We start from the raw sequence: 26,289 nt of genomic DNA, 5'->3' as shown, positions 1-26,289 counted from the left end.
TGTGATTGTGGTGAGGCAGTTTCTGTTTGGAAAATGCACATATGTGAAAACATTTATCCAAGCAAGCAGGTCATCATACATAAGCCACTCATAGTAGCATAACTGCACAACGGCACAAACAGATCATACGGTACAAAATATTCGCAAAGCGGACACATATGCGGCCAATCGAGATGTGTATGAAAATATTTATACACACAACCAGGTCATCATACATTAGTCATACCTTGTAAATAACTGCAAAAGGGTAAGAACAAATCATATGGCACAATATGTTCATGAGGAGCAGAAAGACATGATTTATCGAAGCCAGCACGTGAATGTTCATCCCAACAGTCAGGTTAGCATAAACAGAACTCGTCTACACAGCTGCCAACAATATTAGTAATCTTCCAACACAATCAAAACATTCGCAAGGTACGATGACACGGTAAGCTTGCCAAGGTATCGTATTAGTATGTTAATCCAGACGGTTGAACCATCATAAATTCCAAAGTGAGCTTGGTCCACGCAGCTATTTGCAAATCATTGAAGATATGACATTCACAGCAAGGTTCAATGCACTTTAAAACAGAAACACGAGACAATATTTTGCTGTCCCTCAAAAAAGGTTTTCTGTGCAGGCTATTGATACGTCAGTATTGAATCATTTTTCTTGTGTATCGAAAGTCGCCTCATTCATACTATATAACTGAAGGACTCACTCATCAAATAATAAAGGCGGTCACACTTTAGCGTCATTTTTTCACCTGCATTTTTTTTTATTTTAGCTCGTTTCATCTAATAGGCTAAAGAGACATAAATTGGTTAGAACACTGTTTAATTGAACCTTTCAGAGCTTGGGTTCTTCAACAAAAAGATTCCGTCTCCAATGCTTAATTAAAGTCTTGAAAGCTCTATGTGCACTGGCATGTATGTCTTGACCATCTTCCATTAACGGAGATGAAGGTTCTGGGACAGCAAACCACAGCAATTGTTGGCCCTGATGACCTACCAAAAACTGTTGTGCTTCTTGATACTGTTTTTTTCGGCCCTGGGCTAAGGCTTTGCTGTATGCAAATTATGTCTGTACTGTGCTTAAATTTAGCTCAGCTCTCTTGCTCTCTTGCCTCCATTCTTTTTCTATCCCCCCATCTCCTTCCCCTGTGTAGGGCAGCAAGTCGGTATCTTCTGCTTAACGTCCGTGCCTTCACTTCTCTTCCCTCTCTCTTGGAAGCTTCACCTGACTCTGCGTGCCCTGAGGCGTATTGCTCTCTCGCATACTATCTTTGATATATATTTGATTTTGCTTTTGCCACTAACATGGCCCTCACAAGTATGCCCAGCGCCCTTAATTCTCTCTTTTTTTGCTGTTAGCTTTAGTTTTCCTTGTATATTTACAACAGTGGACCTCTGCAAATAGTTTTGTTTCTGCAAGATGGAATTGCAACTCTAGCAGCAAACACCTGCACACGAACACTGCTGTCCAAACAGTAAAATCATCGTTAGATTCCAAAAAAGCCCCGTCTGTACAATTGGTAACAGGCTGTTCTAGGCCCCAGAATGAACACAATCACTTAAAGCATGCGGGACGGAATTTATTTACCCAGATGTGACTTTGGTGGCTTTGTCATCCGAGGCTTTCCAAATTTAATTATTTACAGACGTGCATCCTATCGCTCTAGTTTTGTCCTGGAAGCTGAGAACTGCTTTTGTGTAACCTTTGATAAGGAGCATAGCGGTTCGCATATCTGCCACGCTTTTTGCAAAATTGCACACACCCATGGGGAGGACTAGCCGTGCAAATAAGTGCCTTGATTTTGGCTCTGCCCATAGACCTTGTTACTAGAGGCTCCCATAGATGCAAGTAGCACTGCTTTTGATCGCCGGAGGCTGCACACTTCTCGACATTTACAACACTCTGGACTTCGGGGAGACCACCGTAGCAAGACCACACCAAGAATTTGACTACGCGCATGTGATCAGCCTTCTCGACGCGCACTTCCTACCGAAGGAGAACGAACTGTACTCGCGATACGTCTTCCGATCGAGAATGCAGCATCTGGAAGAGCAGTTTGATAATTTTCTCATGGACTTGAAATTGAAAGCGCTCGACTGCAGGATCGGAAACGAACGAGATAAAGTGGTCAGCGACCAGACCGCCTGCAGATTTCAGGACGAGAAAGCGCGAGCGGACATCCTAAAGCTCGAAGATCTAACCCTCTAGAAAGTCGCCAAAGAGTGTCTGGCTCACGAGGCTACAAAACTTCAGACTTCAGATGAAAGCATTTAAAGAGGGATCAGCAGCAAGCGGGAGCAAAATCAACGCTGTAAGGAAGCATAATCATCGCGCCTTCAACAGTAAAAGCTCTAAAGAAAAGAGAAAACCTCCTTCGATGGCGATTGCAACAAAATGCCAGCACTGCGGAGGAAGCCTCGAATACAAAAGAACAGCCTGCCCAGCTTGGAACAAAGTGTGCATGAAGTGCAAAAAGGAGATCCACTTCGCAGCAGTATGCAAAAGCAGCAGGGTAGTGGCTCGTCTGGAGGTCGATAGCGACGAAGACGACATATTGGCAGTCAACAATGAACAGCCCAGCTCAGTCTACACATTCATAGAAGTGAACGGAAACGAAGTAAAATTTCAAGTAGGCAGTGGAGCGGCAGTTGACGTGATAACAACCAAACACGTCCGTCCACAGCAGCTGAGTGCGAGCTCAACGACACTGAGGGCATGGAATGGAAGCAAAGTTTGCTCGAAAGGCAAAGCCCAACTTGAGGTAAAAGCCGCAGATGGAAAGAAGGATGTCCTGGATATTGTAGTTGTTCGAGATGAGGTCACACCTCTAATCGGAAGAACAACAGCAGAAAACATTGGTCTCATAGCAATTGGCTACAACCTAGTAGCAACAGTTGACGCTCCAGAAGAAGACTCCACAAGGCGTATAGTGCAAAAATACCCAGACATCTTTGGAGAAGCATTAGGAAAGCTACCGGGAAGTACACCTTGTAACTAAACAAGAAGCAATGCCGAAAGCCATAACAAGCTACAAAGTGTCTGTCAGCATAAAACCACAATTGAAAAAAAACCTGGTGATGATGGAAAAAAGAGGAGTCATAGAAAGCACCACTGAGCCAACGCAGTGGGTAAGCCTAATGGTCGTGGCAACGAAGAAAATTGCGACATGAGAATCTGCAGAGACCGACAAGCGCTAAAATAATCACTGGAAAGAGAGCGCCACACGCTGCCTACTCTCGACGATGTCCAACCAGAGCTTGCAAAAGCCAAGATCTTTTAAAATTAGACCTTCGAGAGGGATACTGGCAATGTTCCTTCGATGAATAATCAAGCCTCAAAACCACGTTCCAAATGCCCAATGGTCGATACCGATGGCTCCGCCTACTGTTTGGACTAGCGGTAAGCAGCGAAACTTCTCAGAAAAGACTGCAATTGGCTCTTGAAGGCCTCAACGGAGTTCTGTGCATAGGAGACGATGTCCTTGTCTACAGAGGAGGTGAAACTGAAAAGTACGTGCGTAGAGATTACGACATAAAACTCGAAAACCTTCTTCAGCGATGCCGACAGAGGAATACGTCTCAATAAGGAGAAGACACGTCTACGAACAGCCACAACCTTTTTCCTGTGACATGTACTGACCAAGGAGGGACTGAAAGTGGATCCTGATAACATTAAGGGAATTCAAGAAATGCCTCAACCAACTGATACGCAAGGCGAGCAGCGATTTTGCGTAATGATTAACTTTCTCTCCAGATTCATGCCAAGAATATCGTAAGTACTGGGATCACTGAGAAATCTCACAGTCCAAGACGCATAATGGCATTGGGGAGAAGAACAAGATAAGCATTCCGAAGTGATAAAGAGGCAGTGACAAGAGCGCCTATTCTCGCACACTTTGATACGCGAAAGCCAGTCGAGATACAGTGCGACGCCAGCGATCTCGGACTGGGAGCGGCTCTCCTTCACGACGGAAAACCTGTGTCATTCGCCAGCAGAGCACTAACACCGACAGAAATGCGCTTCGCACAAATAGAAAAGGAAATGCTAGCGATCGTCGTTTCACTGCACAAATTTCATCAGTGCACGTTTGGAACAGCTACAACGATCATGAGTGACCACAAACTTCTTCAGTCTAGCATGAAGAAGCGACTAGATCAAGTCCAAGACGGCTGCAAGGGATGATACTTCAAACGCAAAGGTACAACATCACCATTGAACACAGATCAGGGAAAGAGCTACTGCTAGCCGACACAATGTCAAGGGCATTCATTTCTAGTCAAGACAGTTAAGGTGAACTCGAAAGCATCAACGTAGTGAAGTAGCTTCCAGTGCGCAAGAAATCTTTGGAGAAAATTCGCGATGCTACGAGGAGAGATGACACCCTGCAAAAGCTAAAGGCAATCATCGTGTCAGGCTGGCCGCAAACAAAGCACCAAGCGCCGCGAGACATGCAGATCTAATACCCATTCAGAGATGAACTCACAGTTTAAGATGACTTCATCTACAAGGGATTACGACTGCTCGTCCCAATGCCTCTACGTCGGGAAATCAAAGAGAAGCTTCACGCAGCACACATGGGAATTGAGAGCGGTCTTCGCCGCGACCGCGAGTGCGTTTTCTGGCCAAGGATGAACGCAGAACAGAAGGACTAAACTGCAAGATGTGAAGTGTGCCAAAAGCATTCGCGTTCCCAACAGAGAGAAACTCTCCTGCCTCACCCGGAACCGAAGTACCATTGGGAACGAGTCGGATGTGACATCTTCGAGCACAAAAGAAAGAACTTTCTGGTGACAGTTGATTACTTCAGCAACTATTGGGAAGTGGACCAACTAAAGGCAACCACGTCAAATCATGTGATACTCAGGCTGAGATCCCACTTCGCCAGGTACGGAATAACGAGAGTGCTAGTGAGGGACAATGGACCGCAGTTTGCGAGCGAAGAATTCAAAAAGTTTGCAAAGAGCTGGAGTTCTGACCACAAAACCTCAAGCCCGGGACATCCGCGCTCAAACAGAATGGGCGAATCAGCGGTGCAAACAGCAAAAATCCTATTGAAGAAAGCGGAAGAAACCAAATCGGAACCACAACTGGCGTTCCTCAACTTCCAAAACACACCGCTACAAGGACTAAACGCCAGCCCGACGCAATTGCTAAATGGTCGCCGCACAAGAACGACTTTCCCGATGACAGTAGAGCTGGTGCAAGCAAAAACTCTTAAAGGGACACTGAGGAGAACCCTATCAAAATTTTCTTGTTAACTATATCTGATAGTTCGGCATTTCATGGCTTTGTTGACGCTTGTCCGGGAGCGAAAGATGCATATATTTAAAAGAAATTTGGATTCGAAGTTGAAACTTTTTTTCCGCCGCTCCGATTCAAACTCGAGAACTCTTATGACGACACGGAGAACTCTTATGACGACACAGAACGGAGTGACGTGAAACGTGACGTAAACGGAGACTCCGTGATTTCTGGCGGCTAGCGGTGCGGTCTAGCAGCTGCCGAAACGAAAGCTACCACCGCCGCACGTTGAAGGCATCTATCGGGGGTCGCCACCGTCGCTTCGTTTACGTTTGCACCGGCGTCTTGCCAGCGTTAAGATGGATCCCGTTCCCGAAACCGACGACGTAGTTCTCGCAAAAACTGTGGCCTGCATTTCAGCGACCTCAGCCCCACAGAGCGTACGATGCTTTTGAGGGAGCACGGTTAGGTTAGGCGCCGGCGGGCGATTTCCCCCTTCCTCAGAGAGCAGCCGTTGCAAACTAAATATCATAACCTCAGTGCGGGGAGTCGCAAGGGGCCAGGACAAGGTCGGCGCCTTGCGCCCATCGGAGGCTGGCCGGGGCATTGGGGCCAACGGATTGTGATTCCTTGAACGGCGCGGTTTCACGGCGCAGCAGGCGGCGTCGAGGTCTCCCACGGTTGCAAGGGCCATGTTATTTATTTATTTTTGTCACAAAAAGCAGATGGGTGCTGGAGGGCGGTCGCGTTTAAACTCGGCTGCTTGAAACCAAAGCCGGCGCACGACGCTTCAACGGCTTCCGCTATATCCAACGGGTCCACTGGATCTGGCTCTCTCGCCAACTTGCATGTACATTCAGATATGTACTGTGAATGGATTAAAATAGCCGAGCTCGAAAAGAACATCTCCGCCCAACTGCCGCAGCTATTGAATATAACGCGCACCTCGCCGCGGAGCCAAATCAGTCTGGCCGGGCCGGCGGCGGCTGGCGCACTCGGCGCGAAATAGATACTTGCTCCAATCTCCCCGCCAGTGCGGTCAGAGTGCGCCGAAGCCGCCGAACGCGTCGGCGGTCAACCGCAGTTGGAGTATAGAGGGTCTCGCTTTGACCGACGTAACTTCGCCATGTAGCGCGCGCGCGCGCCTCGCCGCAGCATAAACGTGCCTTAACAGAGCCTGCGCTTAACCGCTAACCAACGTATTCAGCGGCGGCATCCATGGGGGCCACTGAAACCCCCCGCCCACTCGCTGAATAAAAGAAGTCCGGCGCCGAGGTTCGGTTCGGAATCGAACCAGGGCCTTCGGCGTTTGAGGCGGAGACGCTACCGCTCCGCCACGACGGCGCAACTAGTGAATTCACTCTTCTGATGCAGAAATCTCCGTGCTTTCGCTAGGCATATCCTGGCCTAACAGCGCTAGGCCATCAGCAATTTTTCAGAACTGACTTGTACCTTGTCTCCCGTCCCCAATAAACGATCCCCGTTAAGTAGTTTGAAGTTGACTGGTACAGCCGGGAATGTTTCGCCGGGCAAGCGTGCGAATACACAAGTGCTGCCTTGTACGATCACCGACCATCGTGCCATCATAACTTTTCACTGACCGTGGCGATCATCTGACAACCCTTAACAGGCTCCTTCAAAGGTTAACTAGCCCTTAAAGCGGCACTTGGAGTTCCTCTGCTGTTCGGCGCTTGTAAATCGAAGCGCGTCAAAAACAAAACCACGGGGCACGCAAAGCTCATAGACGCGAAGCGCCATAACAAATCGAACTCTCCTGGCCGCCTGTGGCGCCGCCAAGCATCCGTTTTCTTTGCTTCCAACATTCAGGTTGTCTTTTGCCTGCCTTTCTTGTGTGATAAAAGTGCACTATTGGTTTTAAAACAAAACTTACTTCAATATTGATCTGCGCAACCTACCTTTGTCAGCCTTAGAGATTCGCGAAACCAAGTAGGATAGAAAATTCCTCCAAGGTGGCGTCTCTTGTCCTATGGCGTCACCACGCTTGTACTTGCGAGATTGGCCGGTGGTGGCGATACCTGTATTCTGGTTCTTACTATTTTCTACCTTACAAGAGCTTTGTATTCAGTAAGAGCGGCGTTTTTGGGATCAGGAGCTCGTATTCTATCGATACAAGCCAACTTCAATTTCTCCTCAGTGTCCCTTTAATGTGAGAGATGAGAAACTTGAAAGAAGGCAAAAAACAATATTTTATCTCGACCGCCATGCGAATGACTTATGAACATTGTAAGAAGTACAAGAGGTAACTGTCCGCTTCATCAGAAGCGTAGCATAGACGAAAGGAGCAGTTACAAAAAGAGTTGACGGCAGATTATACGAAGTCAACGTGAGGGACAGTGTTCTGAGAAGGAACCGAGTGTTGATCAGAAGCCCGCCCAAGAGCGCAAACAGCGACCAAAAGGAACCAGGAAAGACGGAACCAGAGCGCATGGAAAGCGAAGCTGAAACTAAGGAGCAAGAAATTCAGCCGCGCCCTGCAGTGAATCATACGCCGGCGCGACACCGAAGGGGCAAGAATGCTCCCCAAGAGACTACACGATTTTAAAGCCAAAGCTTTATTGGCTCCAAAGTCGCGATTTCGCCGCGGCGGTAGTCCATCGAGGCACGTGACGTCACAACGCGAACTTCGCCGAGGAAGGTTGCTGTGTTTCGCGCGCTCGCCGCGCCTTCTGGCATGACGTCGAACAGCGCCGCTCGCCGCCGCCGCCGTTTTGTAGGACGTGACACCGCGTTCCTCGTCGTTGCGCTAGCCTCCGCTCGCTTCGACAGCTGCGTCGCATGCGTGATATGTCACAGGATTGAAAAGGGGAGCTGGCGTGCGCCGCAACCACAATTGAGGCGACAGTGTGGACGGCGACAAATCTTATAACCTAGAGGAGGCCTGGAATCGACAGCGGAACGAGATGAAGAGGGAACGAATAGCCCATGAAACAGACGAACAGCGCGCCGAACGACTGGTCAAACGCCGCCGTGATTATGCCGCCGCGAGAGAGGCACGTTTGAGGTCCGGTGTCTCGACAAGTAGCAGCAGCCACAGCAGCCGGAGGAGACACGTGAGTCCTGCTTCACTGAAGACGGCCCGTGATGAACGATGGAATGCGATTAAAAGACTTCAGCGGCGGGCTCAAGAAACCGAAGAACAACGTGCCGTTAGCCTAGAGAATAGGCGTAAGAGTGACGCAACCCCTTCAATCCTTGGATAGCCTTTCTACGACACAGATTGACGCAGCGCAACGAAAAAAGGACGAGAAAAAACACCAAAACACAGAACGGGCGCTATCCTGTGTTTTCGTGTTTCTTCTCGTCCTCGTTCCGTTGCGCTGTGTCAATCTGTGTCGTAGAAAGTATGCACCAACTATCCCACACCAGAATCCTCTTCGATAGCCTCGAAGCTGAAATCGAACATGGACCTCCAGGTCATACTGTACGTTTATGCCTGTGTTTCATACGTTGTGGAATATGTGAACAAGGCCTATCAGGGAGTTTCACACTTGCTTTCGCTACATATATCCTGGCACAGCCGAGCTAAGTCACTGCCATTTTTATCGTTGGATGACGGTGAACGCAGCGAACTAAAAGAAGGAGGATGTTACAAGAGGCTCCCATAGATGGCACCAGCCACACCAGCGACGAGCCAGGTCTACGCCAAACGTAGGAGCCGCGAACAGCGCGCCAGACGAAAGAGCCGTCGGCTACCGCCTTCCTCCTCACTCTCACGTAAACACGGAGCAGACGACGTCTCACGTTGCAAGCGTCGCCTCTCGAGCTGCGGCGCAGCAGACCCATACCTGTGTTCCTTCTGATCATACCTGTGTAGCCGGGACAGAAATAAAATCTCAGTTATCCTCTAGTACAGAGAAGCCCTCAGTTTATTAAGCCATCCTGCTGTAAACAGGCACGAAACATACCTCTCTCGTTGCGTTTGCAATTTTATGATGTTCTCTCCTATTTCTTTTCTTCCGTTAACATTCTTGACATTTTTTCTGATTTGCCCGTGTTTATTATTAAACAAGAGATCCTCAATATATTTAGTGTCTGGGAGCCCCTATGATCTTCTTGAAGTCCTCATGTTTTGGCTTGTATCCTATTCTGCCTGGCAATAATGAAGAAATGAGCACAGTCACATAACCCCTCTAATAATGGCAAAAATAACATTCTGTTAATTCAATATAAATGGCTGCTCTATAAAGATTAATTATAATGTAAGAATTTAAAGTACAATTAGTCCAAGGTAAAGTGCATAAAAGAAATAAAGAGGGGGTTGAAGCAACCATGAATTTAACTGCTTGTGGAATCAAACCTGAGCTCCAAAAAAACCAAAGAATTCACCAGAGACAAGTATGTGAATCTCTGCATTAACTACTACTTTCATACAGGTATAAATGGAATATGCTGATATGATAACTTTACGGTAATAAACAGCACTGAAAAGCAATGGAAGAATAAAATTTTCACTTGCAATAGTTAGAATATAGTTTACGACACACACAAAACCTTGCTACTGGCCCTTGAACTGCGTTAACTTTGTGTATTTCTGTTGAACCTTTTCATGATGCAGCCTATGTGTGATTGACGTGGCCACATGATGCATTCTCACATCAGATACTTTTAATATATTGCCCTCATTAAATGAGCTGAGTGGCTCTCCAGCGCATAGCTATCACTGAGCATATGCTCATCTAGACCCTCAGACAGGTTTCTGCCAATGAATGTTGTTATTGTAGTAAGGGCAACATTAGCTGAAAGTGTTTGTGATGGCAGTGAGGAATATGCAAGAGCCCTGCGCAAGTGCTTCTCTGTTTCTCGGCAAATCGTTAACACATCTCTTGAAGGATAGTTAAGTCCACTGGATGACTTCCATTGTATCAGAGAGTGTGCTGTGTATACAGGGCCTGAAACAGTCAGTGCAGAAGTGCACTCAGAGCACTTGATGCGGGCCTGAAGATTAAGAACAACAAAAACGGCAATATATGCGATGATGGAATTACCAAGGTCCGAAATTTTGCCTGGCTCTGCGCAGTACGCGTGATCTTCCGAAAGGGTCTCTGTTGTAAGGGCTTCACTGTTGGCAAGGGTTCTCGAGGTGCTCAAGTTAATCACGTCGGGGGAAGAAGGCTTTGCTGTTGAACTCGCATACAAAATTTGAAATCGTTCTACTGGAAGACAGTTCCCAGCAGCAACATCTCTAACCTCAGTTTTAATTATTAGGCGTTTGTATGCTGCAGCAAACTGTCTTGCTGTAGGATTTTCATTGCATCCCCCAAATGAACGAATTGCACCAAAGAACAATTCCAAGTGATCTTAACTTAGTTTTATTGTAGGAAGGTACGCCAGTACCTGATTGTCTCGGATTAAACTATTGTATAGAGAGATAGCACTTTCAATGCAGATAATAAAGCCAATAGATCAGTTTTCCTGTTAGTTTCAATTATTAAATTTCCATCTGCTGACTCTCTCAGCGTAGAGAAGTAAGACTTCAGTTTTTGCAGGTATGCAATGACAACAGTCGAGTTTTCAACGGTAAGCGTCTTCTTCTACCCAAACTGTTTTAGATGTTGTGAGTTAAGGATATCAAATGTGTCATTTACATACCTCAAAAATTTTTTGGTTGCGGAAGTTTGGCGGAGTCTTGGAATATTTTGTGTTGTGCATTCTGCTAAAGCGTAAGCTACAGACTTGCTGAAGAGCTGTGCAGCAAGAGAGGTTTTCATCGGCTGACTTTTCCAATCTATGTGCGACTGCCGCAGCTTATTAGCTAAATGGAGCCCTTCTGCATACTGAACCTCATGGAAGTCCTTAATATGCTTCCGATTAACCACTCCACCATCTTCATCTACAATGATTCTTTGGTCACAAAGTGCGTTGCGCAGGAGCTTCAGCATATGGCATGCATACAACATTGCGATAACCGGTTGTTTTTTAACTGGATGTGGGAAAGACGCATTCAGTTCAGCAAGGTCAAGCTTGCAGCCAAGGCTACGCAACATTGATAAGTTTGCTGCTGCACCAATACATGTGAGGTTCACAACATGTGTTCCTTTTTCATGAGCATGAGACAGAGCATGCAGAACCAGGCTGCTCCTTTCCTCTCCTGTAAGTCCATCAACTAAAAAATAACCAATTGGAAGTTTCCATTCTCCATTAATCGCTACTAGCATTAAAACGAAAGCGCCTTTAGTGATTGGGAAGCAGTCATCGTTTGCCTCAGTTCCCATATCGACATACCCATGAAATCTTTTCCATCCAACTCTACATGCCTTCGAATTGCAATTTCACCGGCAACCAAGTTGCAAATTGTCGGGTAGCATGTGTTTGAATTTTTATTAACATTAATTTCTAGTGCAGCCAGGGCTTCATTTCTGAAACCAGCAACACCATCAATGCTCTGGTACCATTTGGATCCGGTCTTTGGATGCGGTTAGCAGGTGTCAAATACAGCTCGCACATAGTTCTAGGCCTTTGGCGAATAAAAGCGTAACGGCAAGGCAAAGGCCCTGAGTTCCGGTGAATATACAGTTGGCATTGCTGCCCCTGACGTGTGTGCCATTTGACCCATCAATAGTTGATTGTTAGGTCCTGCAAGGCTTTCCAGCGTTGCGATGCCTTCATCGATAAGAATGCTGTTTTTCGTTAAGTTCTTGGCCACATCCTCTAGATGGGCGACTTTGTGTGCAAGCCGGCGTCTTGACGGCTGCAAACTTTTTAATTTCTTTTTGCTTGGAGTTTGTATATTCGTGTACAGTTTAACTTCGCTTCGCAGAAAAGCCTTTTTGGGAGTATCTTGTATGGCCTGAAGCTGAAATGAAGTATAACACAAACTAAGCACTGCCTCATCACACATTTATAAAAAAAAACGTAAACAGCTAAATACATTAGCTCATTTCAAGTCTATGTGTTGCATAGTACATCATGCAAATTGGTCGGTGCAAAAGTTACCAGTTTACATGCCTAATCTACTAACATTCCAGTTTTTCTATACATATAATGTAATTTTATGCATGAAAGCAGATCAGCCAGCCCAGAAAAATGCTGTACAAAAACAAAAAGAAAGGTTTAGGTCATTGTCTAGGGCATAATTATTTGATGTTGGCAACTGTTTCGATTGTACAAAAGTAATTCTTAGGAACAAAAGGTATCTGAGCAAGGTGGTTCGTTACTTTCTAGATGGCTTTTTAGCTACATGGCTCGATGATTAATCTTGAAACATTTACACATAAAGACCAAATAAAGCACGTATTACGAAATGTTAAAAATGTTCGCATGATAATGCTGAATTTTTTTATTTGGGATGTACAAACTATATGAAGAAGCAAGTATGTACCAAGCGCTCTGAGTCTGAAGACCGTCAATAATCATGGAAAAAAAGATTAGAGCTTCTAGCAACACGTCTTTCTTATACCTTCTTACCATTTCATATTGTGACGTTGATGGTCTTTATAAGATGTGGCTAGATTGCAAGGACGGAGGGGAAGAGGCATCCATACTTTCGTCATGCTGCCTTGAACTGCCTGGCTAGGGAAAAGATGACCACAATGCATGTAAGCATAGAAGTTGGTTCTGTTAAAGTAGTCAACTTAAGGTTCTAGCTATACCTGGCGGAAAAGCAGAAAAAATTTGGTAAACCACTCAAACCATGAAGCGCACAGAAGAAAATTATATGTTACCTCTTTTATTGAATAAAGTGAGCTTGCGATGCTCGTAAAACATAAGTATAGCTTCACTGCTTTGTGTTTATGTTTAAATAGAATGTCACTTTTGGCATGTCAAGGCACACTGACGGCATCAAAAATATGGTATTGGCGTAATACGCAGTAAAATCCTGTCTAAATTAAACAAATTGTGATTTTCTAGCAGCACAGTTTGGGCTGCAAGTAAGCCAAAACAGACTTTCAAAGATAGCCGTAGAGGTATTTCTCGGCATATATATTTGCGAAATCACTTAGTGATACCTAATAATTTGTCCCTTCACTGATTAACGTATTTCACGGTTTTCAAAATTGTTTTGCAACATTTGAACACCCCTAAAATGTGCAGATAAGTATGCCTTCTAAGAACATTGGAAAGGCCATTTGTGTACACCCAGTGCCACTACAAACTGTGACCTCCAGCTATTTTCAGTATCTGCAGTTTTGCAGCCTGTAAGGTCGTCCGTCATGCCCTTCACCTTGTTCGCGTCTCTTTTGCTTGCATGTTTTTTTTTGCATTTGCACCCCCGAGGCCGCGTCGCCAAGACGCCAGGCGTCTTCGGGGGAAACTTTTGTTTGTATTTGGTTTGTGGTTCGCAGTCGCGTTCTGTACAGTTGCACCCCCGAGCCGCGTGGCCGAGAGGGCGCGCGCCTCCGTGTAGTAAGTACTTCGGTTTGTCTTATGTGTGTCGGTCCGAGTGGAGGCCGGGCCCCTTAGGCGACAGGGTCCGCGCGTTCATCACCCGGCTTTCGATGAGTTTCTTAACGCGGGTCAACTCCGACTTTGCGTGGAGGGAGCATGAGTGTGCCGGGTCTTGTTCTCGCACTGACATGGGAGGCACCATGTGTCATAGACGGCGCATCGCGCATCATTTAGGGCACGGGTCTCCGAACGCCTTCGGCGAACCACACCCCGCGCGTTACTTAGGTGGCTGGGTTTGCGCTTTTCTTTGCGAACCTCGGAGCCACTGGTCGTAAATTTGCGCTTCTCCGCGGAAATGGGTTTCCTGACATGGCGGACCGAGGCCCACACGCGTCGGCGTCCCAGCCCCGTCTGCGATACATCCATTCCCAGAAATCTGGGGGAAAGTGACGTTCGGAATGTGGGAGTGCCGAAAGAATGATTCCTTTTGGGAAGAAACCCTGTGACGGCCGCGAGCTCTGAGCGGGGCGGCAGTGGAGGCCGGAGCTCGGTAGGGGACAGACTTCCTCCCGCATGCTCGCTTAGGACGACGGACTGTCCTAAGTCCAAGGGCGGCCCAGCTCAATTATTCTCTATCTATGCTGCTGTCATCATTTTAACTGCACTGTACTTTTTTATTGTTGTCATCAAGTGTATAATTAAATCAGTTTTCTTAGTTATTCCGGCTAATTCGAGAGGTATATCTGGCGAAGCAGGGAAACGGGAACTACGAAGAAGAAGAGAGAGAAGAATGCGAAGGAGAGCAAGAAAGAAGTAAAAATCTTTACTCAGCCCTTCCAGAATGCTGCTCCACATATAACTATCAACAATAAAAACTCTGTTTTTATATTCACCAGATAATATATAAACAAGTAGAGCATGCAAATACACAAAAGGCATAGCAGAAAACATAGTAGACCTACCGTAAGGGTAAGCCCACCACGTTGACATAATGTAATAGCAACCCTTAAGCCCCAGACGTAAGACCTATGACTTGAGCACTATGCACAAGTTCTACCATTAATAAATAAGTCACGCAAACATCTTGACATTTCCAGGATATGAACATGCACATATTGGTGTTGCATTGGATGTAAAGTTTTGGGGGTGATTGACTTACCAAGACGTCTTGCGATGCTGAAAGGTCACTTAACACGTCCACAGTAATAGTAACCGACTCATCCGAACTGTCCATATCTTCCGAGCCACCTGAGAGGCTGCCTGTAATGGTGCACGCGAGGAATGAATCCTGCCCAGTTCAGGAGTGAGTTTTTTTTTTAAAGCACTGCCTAGTGAGGGAGATTGAAAAAAATTGTACATACTGTATCGTCTTGAGGCATTTGCACCTCTCGATGAATGGTACTCATGGCTTCTGTTGTCAATGGCTCAGTTCTTTCTCCCAGAGAGCGCTGGCAAAAAATATAAAACAATACCAAATATCTTTGTTTTGGAGCCTAAAGGGGAAGGCATTCTGTGTCTTAGTTTCAGCTTGAGGAGTAAGAAAGCTGTTTTAATTTTCAGCGCTTGCTGAAGAATAAACATACAATGCGTACGTTTGTCATCAAGAAAAGCCATTAGAAACGGACATTGAATATTATGTATATTAAGGTCGCATTTTTCCTTCGTATTAAAAAATAATAGAGCGACAAATCAGTGGCTGTCTGATAGGCTTCCCACTGCAAAGAAAAAATATAAACTCTTCGGCATCTGGTTATTTTTGAACGCTATTAAGAAAAATTAAAGTACGCAGCAAAGTATATTCGCAGTCATACAACAGAAAGAATGGCTTATTTTTTATCTCGCGCACGAACAAAACTGGTGTGTATATTCTAGGAAATTGGAGTACAGATGCTGAAGCGGCAGCAAAGAACGGCATTTTTCGAAAAAGATAAGATACAAATGACATTCTTCTCGGGTTCCAAGAGCAATGGTTCCCGCTTTGAACCCCGCTATACAGCTTGAACCCCGCTATACAGCTTGGTAATTTCGTTTCCGGGGGATGTTTGACGCGTTATTTTCATATTTAACAGACTTGTTAATCTCTCTGAATAAAGGAACTCTCTAGCACGCAAAGGGCAATAGCTAGTCCAGAAAAAACCAGAGGACCAGAGTGTATAGACCTCCTTCACCCCGCGACATCACGAAGATGCGGTGGCGCTGATGTCAGCATTGACTTTCGCATGGTAGGCAAAACAGGTTCCGCCTGCCCGTGCCTACCGCAGTTGCCTCGGCTACCGGCGGCTGCATCATGCCTGCGCACTGCAGAAGCAGCATATACTGACCAGTTTTTTTTTTTGATTTATTGATCTTTGTTGCTTTACAATTGTACGCAAACACTGCTCGGACCCATAGCCAACGGCTAGTAACGGGTCCAATAGAGAAAATGTATACAAGCATGCAGGCAACAATATACCAAAATAAAGTAAGCAAGTTAGTAAAAAAAAAGGCTATACATCACTCTCAACACTTGTAAGAGTATCAACAAAAGAAACACATATATTACAGATTATATAAACTAAAAACTTACAGATCAAACAAAACGCATAGAACTTACACAAAAATTAAGGCATCACAAAAAGCTAGAGGAAAATAGTTGTTAACTATTTACAAAACATCACAAGGGTACAACACACGAGAGGAGGATAAAATGATTTCAGTGCACACTTTTTAATCACAAAACACTTTTAGAATAGACGCAAATTTATAAATCTATAAATAAATCAAGGTATCAAGTTTCTGCTACATGCAAATAATATCAGACGACTAGAAAAAAAAAAGAATGAAAGCATGAATTCAAAGTGTGTCATTCTTTATAAGGTAATAATTTTTTATTCCAATGGAAAAGTTGTAGGCAGTCTTTAGGTCATATGGTAGATTATTCCAAATTTTTGCGCCCGTGAACTCTAGGAGACGCTCTCCATATACATTTCTTTTCACTGGCAAATTAAAATTGCCGTACGTGCGGCTCCGTGTTGAAAGTGGCGGGATGTTAAAGATTGATATATCAAACGGAAGGTTGTTTGTTACTATTTTATAAACACATTCAGCAGTTCTTTTCTCACGAAGTAAATTGAGTGGTAAGACGCGTAGTTTAGTAAATAGTGCCTTACTGTGTGCAGTGTAACTAGAAAATGAAATTATTCTAAGTGCTCTCTTTTGTAACTTTTTAATAGGCTCTAGGTATGTACTGTACGTCCAGCCCCACGACTCGAGTTGCGTCACTGTTGGATCCGCGTAGTAGCATAAAAAGAAATTTGAATTAGGATAGGTTTCTCGCAGATAAATACCGCATTATGAATCTTGTTAACAGGGAATGGGCCGCGGTGGTAAAGCATGAAGTCTAGGAGTCGATTGGCACTGCAACTCAATGTACTTAATAGCATGCACGTTACTGCATTCATTGATGTGAATATCAGCACCGTACGTTTATAACTGCGCAAGGAAAAAAACACATATGTAGCAAGCAGAGCACGTATTTATCACCTTGAGCCGGTGTGCACGGAGCGCTGGCAGGTTCACTTGCCCCCAAGGAATGCATTATTTTCTTAACAGCACAGCATGCTTTGATGGCGCGTTTTATGGCATTTAATATTTACTTGAAACTGTTCCTTAATACGACTGACGTAGTTATTTGATTCTAGCAGAAAGAATTCTGGTACGTTGTGTCAATCTTGCGCGGTCACGTCGGTGGGCTTAGAATAGCGCTCCTTAATTGTGCTAAAACCCACATGCTTTTTCATTGCGACATAGATGTGCAAAAAGCTGTTTCATGAGGTAGTACATGATAGCGCAGCTTATTTGGAAAGAAGCAGCGGCAGCCGGGCTACTAACAGAGACACGTAGCGAGAATGAGAGGGGACGGAACAAAGAAAAGTGTTTTCTTGCGAGGTGTGACTACATTTGGTGAAAATATGAAAGTGCTACGCTAGTTTCAGTAATGCGTTTTATTTTTAGCTGTACTTGGTGCCGTTTTGGGGTAATTATAATTAACACCCTCGTCATGTCACCCAAGCCATTAAATTAACAGAACAACGCTTCCAGTCACGACACGGAGGAAAGACCGCGGTAACGCGTGACGGCCCCTCTTAGGCTAGTTCGCACTAAAGTGTGGCGTCCATTTCTGGAAAATCAACAAATTGTTGAAGGTGGTCTTTCGAAATGTAGTGCTGAATCGACCTGGTAACAATTTTGATGACTTGTATAAGGACAGAAACGTAGGTTTATATTTACATCAGTGTTATGTTCCAGAGCCTTTCTCAATTATGCAGGCTTTCATTGGGCTTACTTTCTGTCTATAGTTGCGGTGGGCCAATTTCTATGACACATATTGACCATTTTTGAAAACTTTGCCTGGAATAAACCCCTAAACTTGATAATGCTGAGGAAATACGATATATTGTTCTGATTGCAGATACCAATTCTTGAAATGCTTAACAATGAATTCAGCAAAGTGGCTGTGAACCTAACAGAAAATGACACAGTGTACGTGTCACCGATCACTTACTACGAGAAGCTGAATGGCTTCCTGGAAACAGTTGACTGGTAAGGAGGATTCTTTGTTGGTCTGTTTATATTCGGAAAACTGTGAAAGCCTTGCAACTCACTTTGAAGCGTTAGTGGCATAGTTAGCTGTGCAACTTTCTTGCTGCCAATAATTTAGACAATTTATATTATTGTAAGCACTCATTTGGATTAAATATCAAAATATCCTTGCGCTGCAATCTTATGTACACACTTTTTGCATACTGTGATAAAAATAAAGTTTAGTGTTCTGTAGAATTACAAACTGAGGTAGAATGAAAAGTAAGCAATGCGACTGGATGATGAAGTATTCACGAAACCAATCTTCAAAACGTACGGTTATTGAGTTAATTGCCTACCTTCAAACAGTCCTTTTGTATCTACCGGTTTCCGCAGGGAGCATACTCTGCCCACGAGGCGTTGAAACCGTCCGCACTCCATTTAAGTCAATGCTGTATGCATAATCAAAGCGCTGTTTTCAGTACATATTAACTTTCTGATGTATGACTTATGCCTAAAAGTAAGAATTTTGACTATTTCTATAATATCCAACCCAAAAAATGTTGGAAAAATTGGTTGTTTTAATATGCTGCTTAACAGACCAATAAAGAATATTTGAGAATCGATGGCGCAAAATCAGCTTTCTGCATCGTTTCTGTGGCCTAAAAGTAATTTTACTGTTCGGAGTTTAAGAGGCACCATATCGTCTGGACATCTGTAGAAGCGTTTCTAGCAATAGAAGAGAGGTACCAGTGCGCCTTCACAGCCATGCTCTCAAGTGGGGACCATGCAAGATGACTAGGTCTGAAATTCCACAGCCGAGGAACGAACCACAACAACACTGACAGCGTATTTTAAAGCGTATTTTATTTTAAAATTAATTCTTATGGCTCCTTTGATGAAGTATTGGGGCTAGTTCTTCAGTATACATTCCGTACAAATTTCTTGCAGTCACCCTCACTCTCATTCCAAGGAGTGCGCAATAAACCTCGATTATTCACCTTGCCCCGACTTTACTCCCGCCGTCATTAATTCCCTAAAAATGCTTACTTGTGTCGTTCGGATAAATATTCACTGCGCACTTCCTTCTTCATTGCCCTGAACCTCGCTCTCTGAAGGTTATTAAAGAAGCCCATCTATAATTAATGCAAATAATGCTGAGGCAGAAATTCACCAAGATTTGATCCGAGGTTTGAATCCCGGGGCTTATGCAATTCGTAACGAGCTATTACTCCACTGTCAATCTGCTGTAATAACCAGGCCTGGCGTGTAGCCTTATACCGGAGACCACAGCTGACAACAAGCCCACTCACCAGAGGAAAATCTGGCATGCCTGGTGCAGTTCTTGAATGCACCAATTGAAACCGGGCCTCCTGTCTGCTTCTACAAGAAAGCTAGGGACGAAGGCGGCGGTCAGACATTTGACGCATCGAAGATGGTTAAGATTGTCTAGACAGGGACAACTAGGCTGCCTTTGGAATTAAGCAACGCTTAATGCAAGAACCTTGTCCGTTAAGGAACCTTGCCCAAGTGTGCTGATCTAGGTGCCAGCGAGAATTAAATGGGATATCATTGGACTTGGTGTGGTTACGAAATCTGATTAAGCATATAAAGTGGTAAATGGTAGTCACAAAGCATATTACCGTCGTTGTGCAAACAGGCTTCCAAGAAGCCAGGTGCGTGACCTATTCAAAATAAGCATAAACATGACACCGTATAGGAATCGTTGAGCTTTTTTGAGAGAGTGGAAGTTATCGCAATTAAGGCATTAAGAGGTACAACGAGAATGCTCCGCAAGGCTACACACTTACATCCAGTTACAGTGATGATATAGTCAGAAGGTTGTTTAAGGCGCGCGCTGGGCATTGTGCAAAGTAATGACGCTTCGCACTTTAGTGACGGCTAAGCTGTATTAGAAACGTTGGCAAGAAGCAGGCATGTGGCCTGCCGGCATGTGGCATGTGGCAGTCGAGGATCTGCCAGTACGTTCTACGAACTGCACGGGGTGTTATTGGTAGAATTCAAAGCATAATAATTTACGGATCATGGATGCATTCCCTCGCAAATGAGAGAACCGGAAGTGGACATGGAAGGGCTCGAATGGCCAGACTGGAAATTATATCTACCTTGTTATGCGCACAATTTTACAACGTGAAGAATATGGAGTGTTCTGCAATAGGGGGATGAGCTCTTGGATTACCTGGCATTTAAAGAGGCAATAGACTAAACGTTTTAGGAAGAAACCCATTACCTGGACGTCTGTAAGAGAAGAGGAAGGGGAGAGCAGTATGTAGCAGCATATAAGTATTTCTCTTTAATCCGAATGTTCTTAGTGTTGAAGCAATTAATGATAATCTCACAAATATATTTAAGGAGCCAGCACTAAAGTTGGCTTTCGGGTAGGTAGACCGGATATTGGCATGATCCTTCAGGAGACTTTATTAAAAAACGCCAAAGCATTAAAACCTTCTAACCCCGTTTACAGAACCGAACCGGCAGAACAGCCAAAGTAGTCAATAAGCCTAAGATACCCGTCATACGGAAGTATAATATGTAAAGATTTGAGCATGCTCTCAAAAATGAATGTAGCCTGAAAGAGGTCAGGAGGAAACATGGCATAGCGAGAAGTCAGATGTACGCAATAAGAGAGGGGAGGTCAATGTTACTAGCAATGGGCATAAGATCGATTCAGTAACCGAAGTCTTAAGGCTGCTAATCATGCGGAAAAACCGGACAATCAATCTGTACAGAAAGAGAAGTTAAAGAAAGGGTCAGAAGGAATTCAAAGAGGCAGTGCAGATGGTAAAAACGAGGTAGCTACAGATCTGTTGAAGGAAGGTCGGGTAACTGCGATAGAAAAATCGCACATTGAATACGAGATGCCACCTGACCACAAATAGAAACGGCGGAGAAAATAACTATGCTAATTTTCTATGTTCTGGCCTCTCTGTAAAGGCAACATCCCAGCTATAAGAGATAGAGAGAGCAGTGCCACGATACGGAAAGAATATACATGTTCAGCTCGCCACGGAGTCTAAAAGTTGGTGCAAATTTAAAGGACTCGCATTGCGGCCCTCATCTAGCTTTTCCGAAAAATGGGGCAGAAACTTGTTCTCGCACAGTCGCAGTATATTAATTTTGCAATATACAATGGCAATTTATTTTGCACTTGTTTTATACGGTTGCAGTACCTTCCATTTGTACAGAGCCAATTTTTTAGAATTTATCCGTAGGCAAAAATAAGCCGCATGCGCTATGATACAAAGAGAGATATGTCAGGGCTTATATGAATAAGATAACTAATTTAGCCGAGGAGCTTTATACAGATCCACACAGTATCTGAAGCAATCAGGGAGATAACGTGAGAGGCAGTGCGCACAACAATTGGGCATCCCGTGGTGGATAGCTGGTGAGGATAAGATGAGAGAAGAAATGTTGCAGAAAGGCTGGAAGATTGCGCTAGTGAAACTGGTCGTCCTTTATACGCAATGTCTCATCATATCGACTGTACCGGAGTCGTAGAAGCAAGGTAACGTTTTTCTAATGCACAAGAGAGAGGGCAAGAAGGGCACATAAAAGTGCAGAAAACAACAGACTAGGTATTTACCAAATTAACTTGTTACTAAGGGACATTGAATATGAATTAGCCGAAAGACTACGCTGGCTTTGGAAAAAACCGCTCAATAAAAGACCATTTTCAGGCCACAAATCCGGTGATAAAAAATGCAGACAATATTGCATGTTTCAGCTTAGATATTCTACAATTTTCAAAATAAGCATTTTAAGTTAGGAGAGCGTTTTCGGCATAGCACTGTCAGCGCTGTAGGGCGGAAGAATATAGCTAAGATGTGCTACATAGTAGTCTGGTTAACTAATACTGAATACTTACCTTTTCACTATTTCTTTTAGTCTCGTTAGTTATTGAGAAGAGTGCAACCGACCGCAAGTCATATTCATATAGAATTTTAGAAGTTACAAAAATCCTTACGCTTGGCGGTGGGGCCGAAAAATTTTGCCTTCATCACGCCAAAATATACGCCTTTCGAAAAAAAATGTGCAGAGCAAGCACTTTAGTGGAAGTTAGTCGCCTAAACAGCTAAAATTTGTTGAACAATATCGTCAATGTTAACTTTGGTTTGGAGATTCTAAAAACTGCTATGGATATCAATTACGGTTTACTACATACCTATGCATAAAAATGGATAGTAAGAGGAATTGTTAAAAAGAACTATAGAACATTAGTTGACCTATCTTCAAATTTTCTCGCCTGAGTGATGTTCACGCGTCCTACACCGTTTCAGTTTTCTCTTCCTTCTTTCCTTCCCTCCTTTATCCCTTCAGTTACGGCGCGGTTCGGGTGTCCACCGAGATATGTGAGACGGTTACTTTGCTTTGCGCGCTCGCCGCGCTATCTGGCATGATGTCACAGCGCGCGGCTCTCCGCCACCGCCGTTTGGTATGACGTCACACCGCGTACCTCGTCATTGCGCTCGCCTCCGCTCGCTTCGCCAGCTGCGCCGTATGCCTGATATGTAGCAGGATTGAAAATGAGAACTCGCGTTCGCCACAATCACAGTTGTGTCGTCTTTAATGCGACAACAACATAACCAGACAACCAAACTAACCTGGACTTGCAATCAAGATTAACCAAGGCTAGCCATGCTATGCCTTAGCTTTCGCTACGTATATCCTGGCATAGCCGAGCTATTTTGGGGAAAGGAAAGGGCACAGTATTTGTCTCACATAAGTGCGGACACCTGAACTGCGCCGTAAGGAAAGGGATAATGAGGGCAATGAAAGAAGAAAGGAAGAAAGAGGTGCCATAGTGGAGGGCTCCGGAATAATTTCGACTACCAGGGGATCTTTAACGTGCACTGACATCGTGCAGCACACGGGCGCCTTAGCGTTTCGCCTCCATCGAAACGCAGCCGCCGCGGTCGGGTTTGAACCCGGAAACTGCGGATCAGTAAACTTAACAGATACACTGCAGCTTTCGCTCTCTAACCAGGCTCAGCAGCAGATGAACCGCTGCTAATGTTTTTAACTTTAATGTGGGAAGGTCGACATAATCTCCCAGCGGGCTCTAAACGTCTCGTGTCTTTCTTCCGATTGGTTTAGTTAAAAGACTATTACACAGTTAATGCAGTTATTTAAGTAAATACACAGAATAAGAATAAACAAAACTGAAAATTAACAAGGAACTGAAGTATAGTTTCGAAAATTACTGAATTATTTTGCTCGACAATTCTTAGTTCTAGTATCGCGAGATGCGCAGGAGGCTGTAGTTGTTGCCTTATCTTTTAGTCTCATGTGAACCAGAAACAATATTTCTGTCGCAATTCATCGAGGAATTAGGCGTTCCTCAAGAAATGAATCTTGAAAATGATTTTTTTATTTACCTTTAAAAATGGACTCATATCTGAAGTAGCACAGTGATTACATGATATTTGTCCAACGCAGGGGTAGGGCGCTTGGCTATGCATTTTTTCTCTCAGTCATGCCATCACTTCTCTTCCTACTTTTCTGCAGCCGTTGCGCTTTGCGAGTTCAAAGGACGCTAAGGAATAGTAACTGAGGTGGAGCGCTCAGCCGGTCTGTGTAAACTAGTTTTATCTTTTTTTGTATACGTCTTTGATACTGTAAACATAGGAAAACATTTTTCTCACAATAATTCTGGTCTGGAAAAAGTCTGCTGCTCACATTCCAGTAGAAAAAAATGACGGAAAATTTCGCTCATAATTGCCAGGCTACCTCCATCAGTACCTATCAGAAACTCAACTCTAATGAACTTACTCATAGGTCCATTGCTCTTACCCTTTCATAGCAACAAAATTCTAAGCAGTCTAATGTGTAAAAGTTTTGCAATCTATTCTGTGCACAACAGAATGAACTGCTATATACAAGACTTAGAAACGGGAATATATAGTAGCCGGAATTCATTTCTTCACTAACTTTATGCAGAGGTAAAGATATATTAGTGTTTTCGCAGATTATTATTGCCGGCTAATAGTTTAAAAAGGCGCGTTGAGAAGTGTGTGCTTCCGACTTCCTTCTTCCAAGGCAAGCGCTGTACAACTACGGTGGCTTCAAAGCGCTGTATCAACATGCACCGGACCTCTGGGATATGTTGAAGACTGGGCAGGATCATAAACCTAAGACGCCAAGATGGGAAACGTGCCTGCACAAGTTGTGGGAGGCGATGCCAGAGCCTGCCAATTACACTTACGCTGTTCATAGCTTTGGCAGTGAGGCGAAGGCGGAGGTAAATAAAACATTCTATTCTTTTATGTCTCCGATTACGCCTGCGTTGAACCGCTTTCTACAGCTTTAGATAATAAGATGCTTGAGCATTTTCAGTACATTTGACACCTGATATGTCGTACAACCTTTGTCCGTAAAGTTCCGAGACTGAGTCCATTAAAAAAATGCGCGTAACATTGAAGTCATTTGTGCAGCATCTGTTCGAAATAGTCTTCCTTGCAGTCTATACAAAGCTTCCAAAGCTTTTTAAGGTCTTTAAAACAGTTGGAAAACGCTTATTTTAGCACGGCTGTCATCTCCTTTGTCGCGGCGTTTCGAATGGCATCTACGCTCCCCATCCAGCGATCTTTTAGGGCTCTCTTCACACAAGAAAACAAAACAATCGCATGGGGAGAAGTCAGGCGAGTATGGCGGATGGGAAAGTACAGTAATGCTGTGCTTGGCGAGAAATTTTGCCACACTGAGAGCAGTGTGTAGCCTTGCGCTATCGTGGAGAAGGCTCCATTGTCCAGATTCCCATAAGTCAGGGTGACAGCGTCGCTGTGCATCACGCATGTGTTGGAATGCGCTGAAATATCACTCCTGATTCACCGTCTGCCCTTGTGGGACGAACTCGTGTTGTACGACACCTCTCGCATCGAAAAAAAACTCCCAGCATCGTCTCTGCTTTGTCTTCAGTCGTCTAACCTTTCTCGACGCCGGAAAGCTTGTGGACCGCCATTCGGCGCTCGGCCTCTTTGTTTTAGGATCGTGTTGAAAACACTATGTTTCGTCTTCAGCAATGATGCTCTCGACGAATGCAGCATCCTTCTGTGCCTCGGAAAGCAAATCCGCGCTCAATTATGCCCGCGTGTCCTTCTGGTCCTGTGTGAGGGAGCACGCCACAAGTCTGGCATTCTGCTTTGGTTTCCCCAAGCTCTCACGCAAAATTTGGTGGCATGCAGTCTTACTTAGTTCTAGAGTATCTGAGCATGCGGACTGTAATAGCGCGGTCTTGCTGTACGATTTCCCTGATCCGAGCCACGTTGTTTTCATTCCGTCAGGTTGAAGGGCGCCCCTGCCTTGTGTCGTCTTGCACCGACGTTCTCCCCGAAAGGAAACTCCTGTGCCACTCGAAAACTCGCGCCCGCGATAATGTCTCATTTCCGTAAGCGTCACGAAGGAGGTAACGCGTCTTTGCGGCGGTCTTGCCAAGCTTCACACTGAATTTTATGTTTACACGCTGTTCAAAGTGGACGTCCACCTCTCCACATTCATCAACAGTAGAATGCGCAGACGAGTATAGTGACAACGTATTTTTCTACATGTAGTGTCCTCTAGCGGCTGGCACAGCAATTAACATAAATAGCTCAGGTTAGCCCGAAAAGAATGCGCTACGCATTCGCACCAACATTTGTTTTGGGGAATCATTTCTAGAGAAAGAAATAAATCAGTCGCGAAACTTTACGGAAGAAGGTTGTAAGTAAGACTTCTGAATTTGTCAAAACATTTCCCAAGTACAATTAGAGTATTCAGGATTTAGATTCGGTGCCTTAATAGTCGTTGACGCGCAAAATATGTTGCTGCGAAAGAAAGCACCGGTGAAGAAGAATAAGATGTTTGTTAACGTTGCCATACTGCAGTTATATTCTTGGTGGTAAACTCAGGACGCTTATTACTTTTTATAATCTTATTCTTATTTATATTCTAACGCTATGCACTGACTGCGATAGGGAAGGCGATATGCTTAGTATCCTATGTTCTCTACAAGCTCTACGCTTTGCCTATTCAGTCCCAACATAAAATGTAGCTTTACAGAACCACGTCGCAGAACTCCTAACTGTTCAATGCCGTAATGGCATCTGCAGGGTACTTCCCTCGGTATTTGAATGGTTTGTGCAACA

The 26,289-nt window shown here is 44.5% G+C and overlaps 1 protein-coding gene across 1 annotated transcript in view; it reads left to right on the top strand.

The window, feature by feature from the left end:
- LOC144103825 (endothelin-converting enzyme 1-like) overlaps positions 1 to 26,289 on the top strand; it is a 176,128-nt gene that overhangs the window by 71,517 nt on the left and 78,322 nt on the right. Inside the window, exons 7-8 of the mRNA XM_077636526.1 lie at positions 18,036 to 18,166; positions 24,206 to 24,407. Coding sequence (XP_077492652.1) covers positions 18,036 to 18,166; positions 24,206 to 24,407 — 333 coding nt within the window. The remainder of the gene's footprint in view (positions 1 to 18,035; positions 18,167 to 24,205; positions 24,408 to 26,289) is intronic.

This window comes from Amblyomma americanum, chromosome 9 (genome assembly GCF_052857255.1).
Source record: "Amblyomma americanum isolate KBUSLIRL-KWMA chromosome 9, ASM5285725v1, whole genome shotgun sequence".
NCBI lineage: Eukaryota > Metazoa > Arthropoda > Arachnida > Ixodida > Ixodidae > Amblyomma > Amblyomma americanum.
The sequence above is the reverse complement of the archived record's forward strand: the minus strand, read 5'-3'. Positions and strand labels throughout refer to the sequence as shown.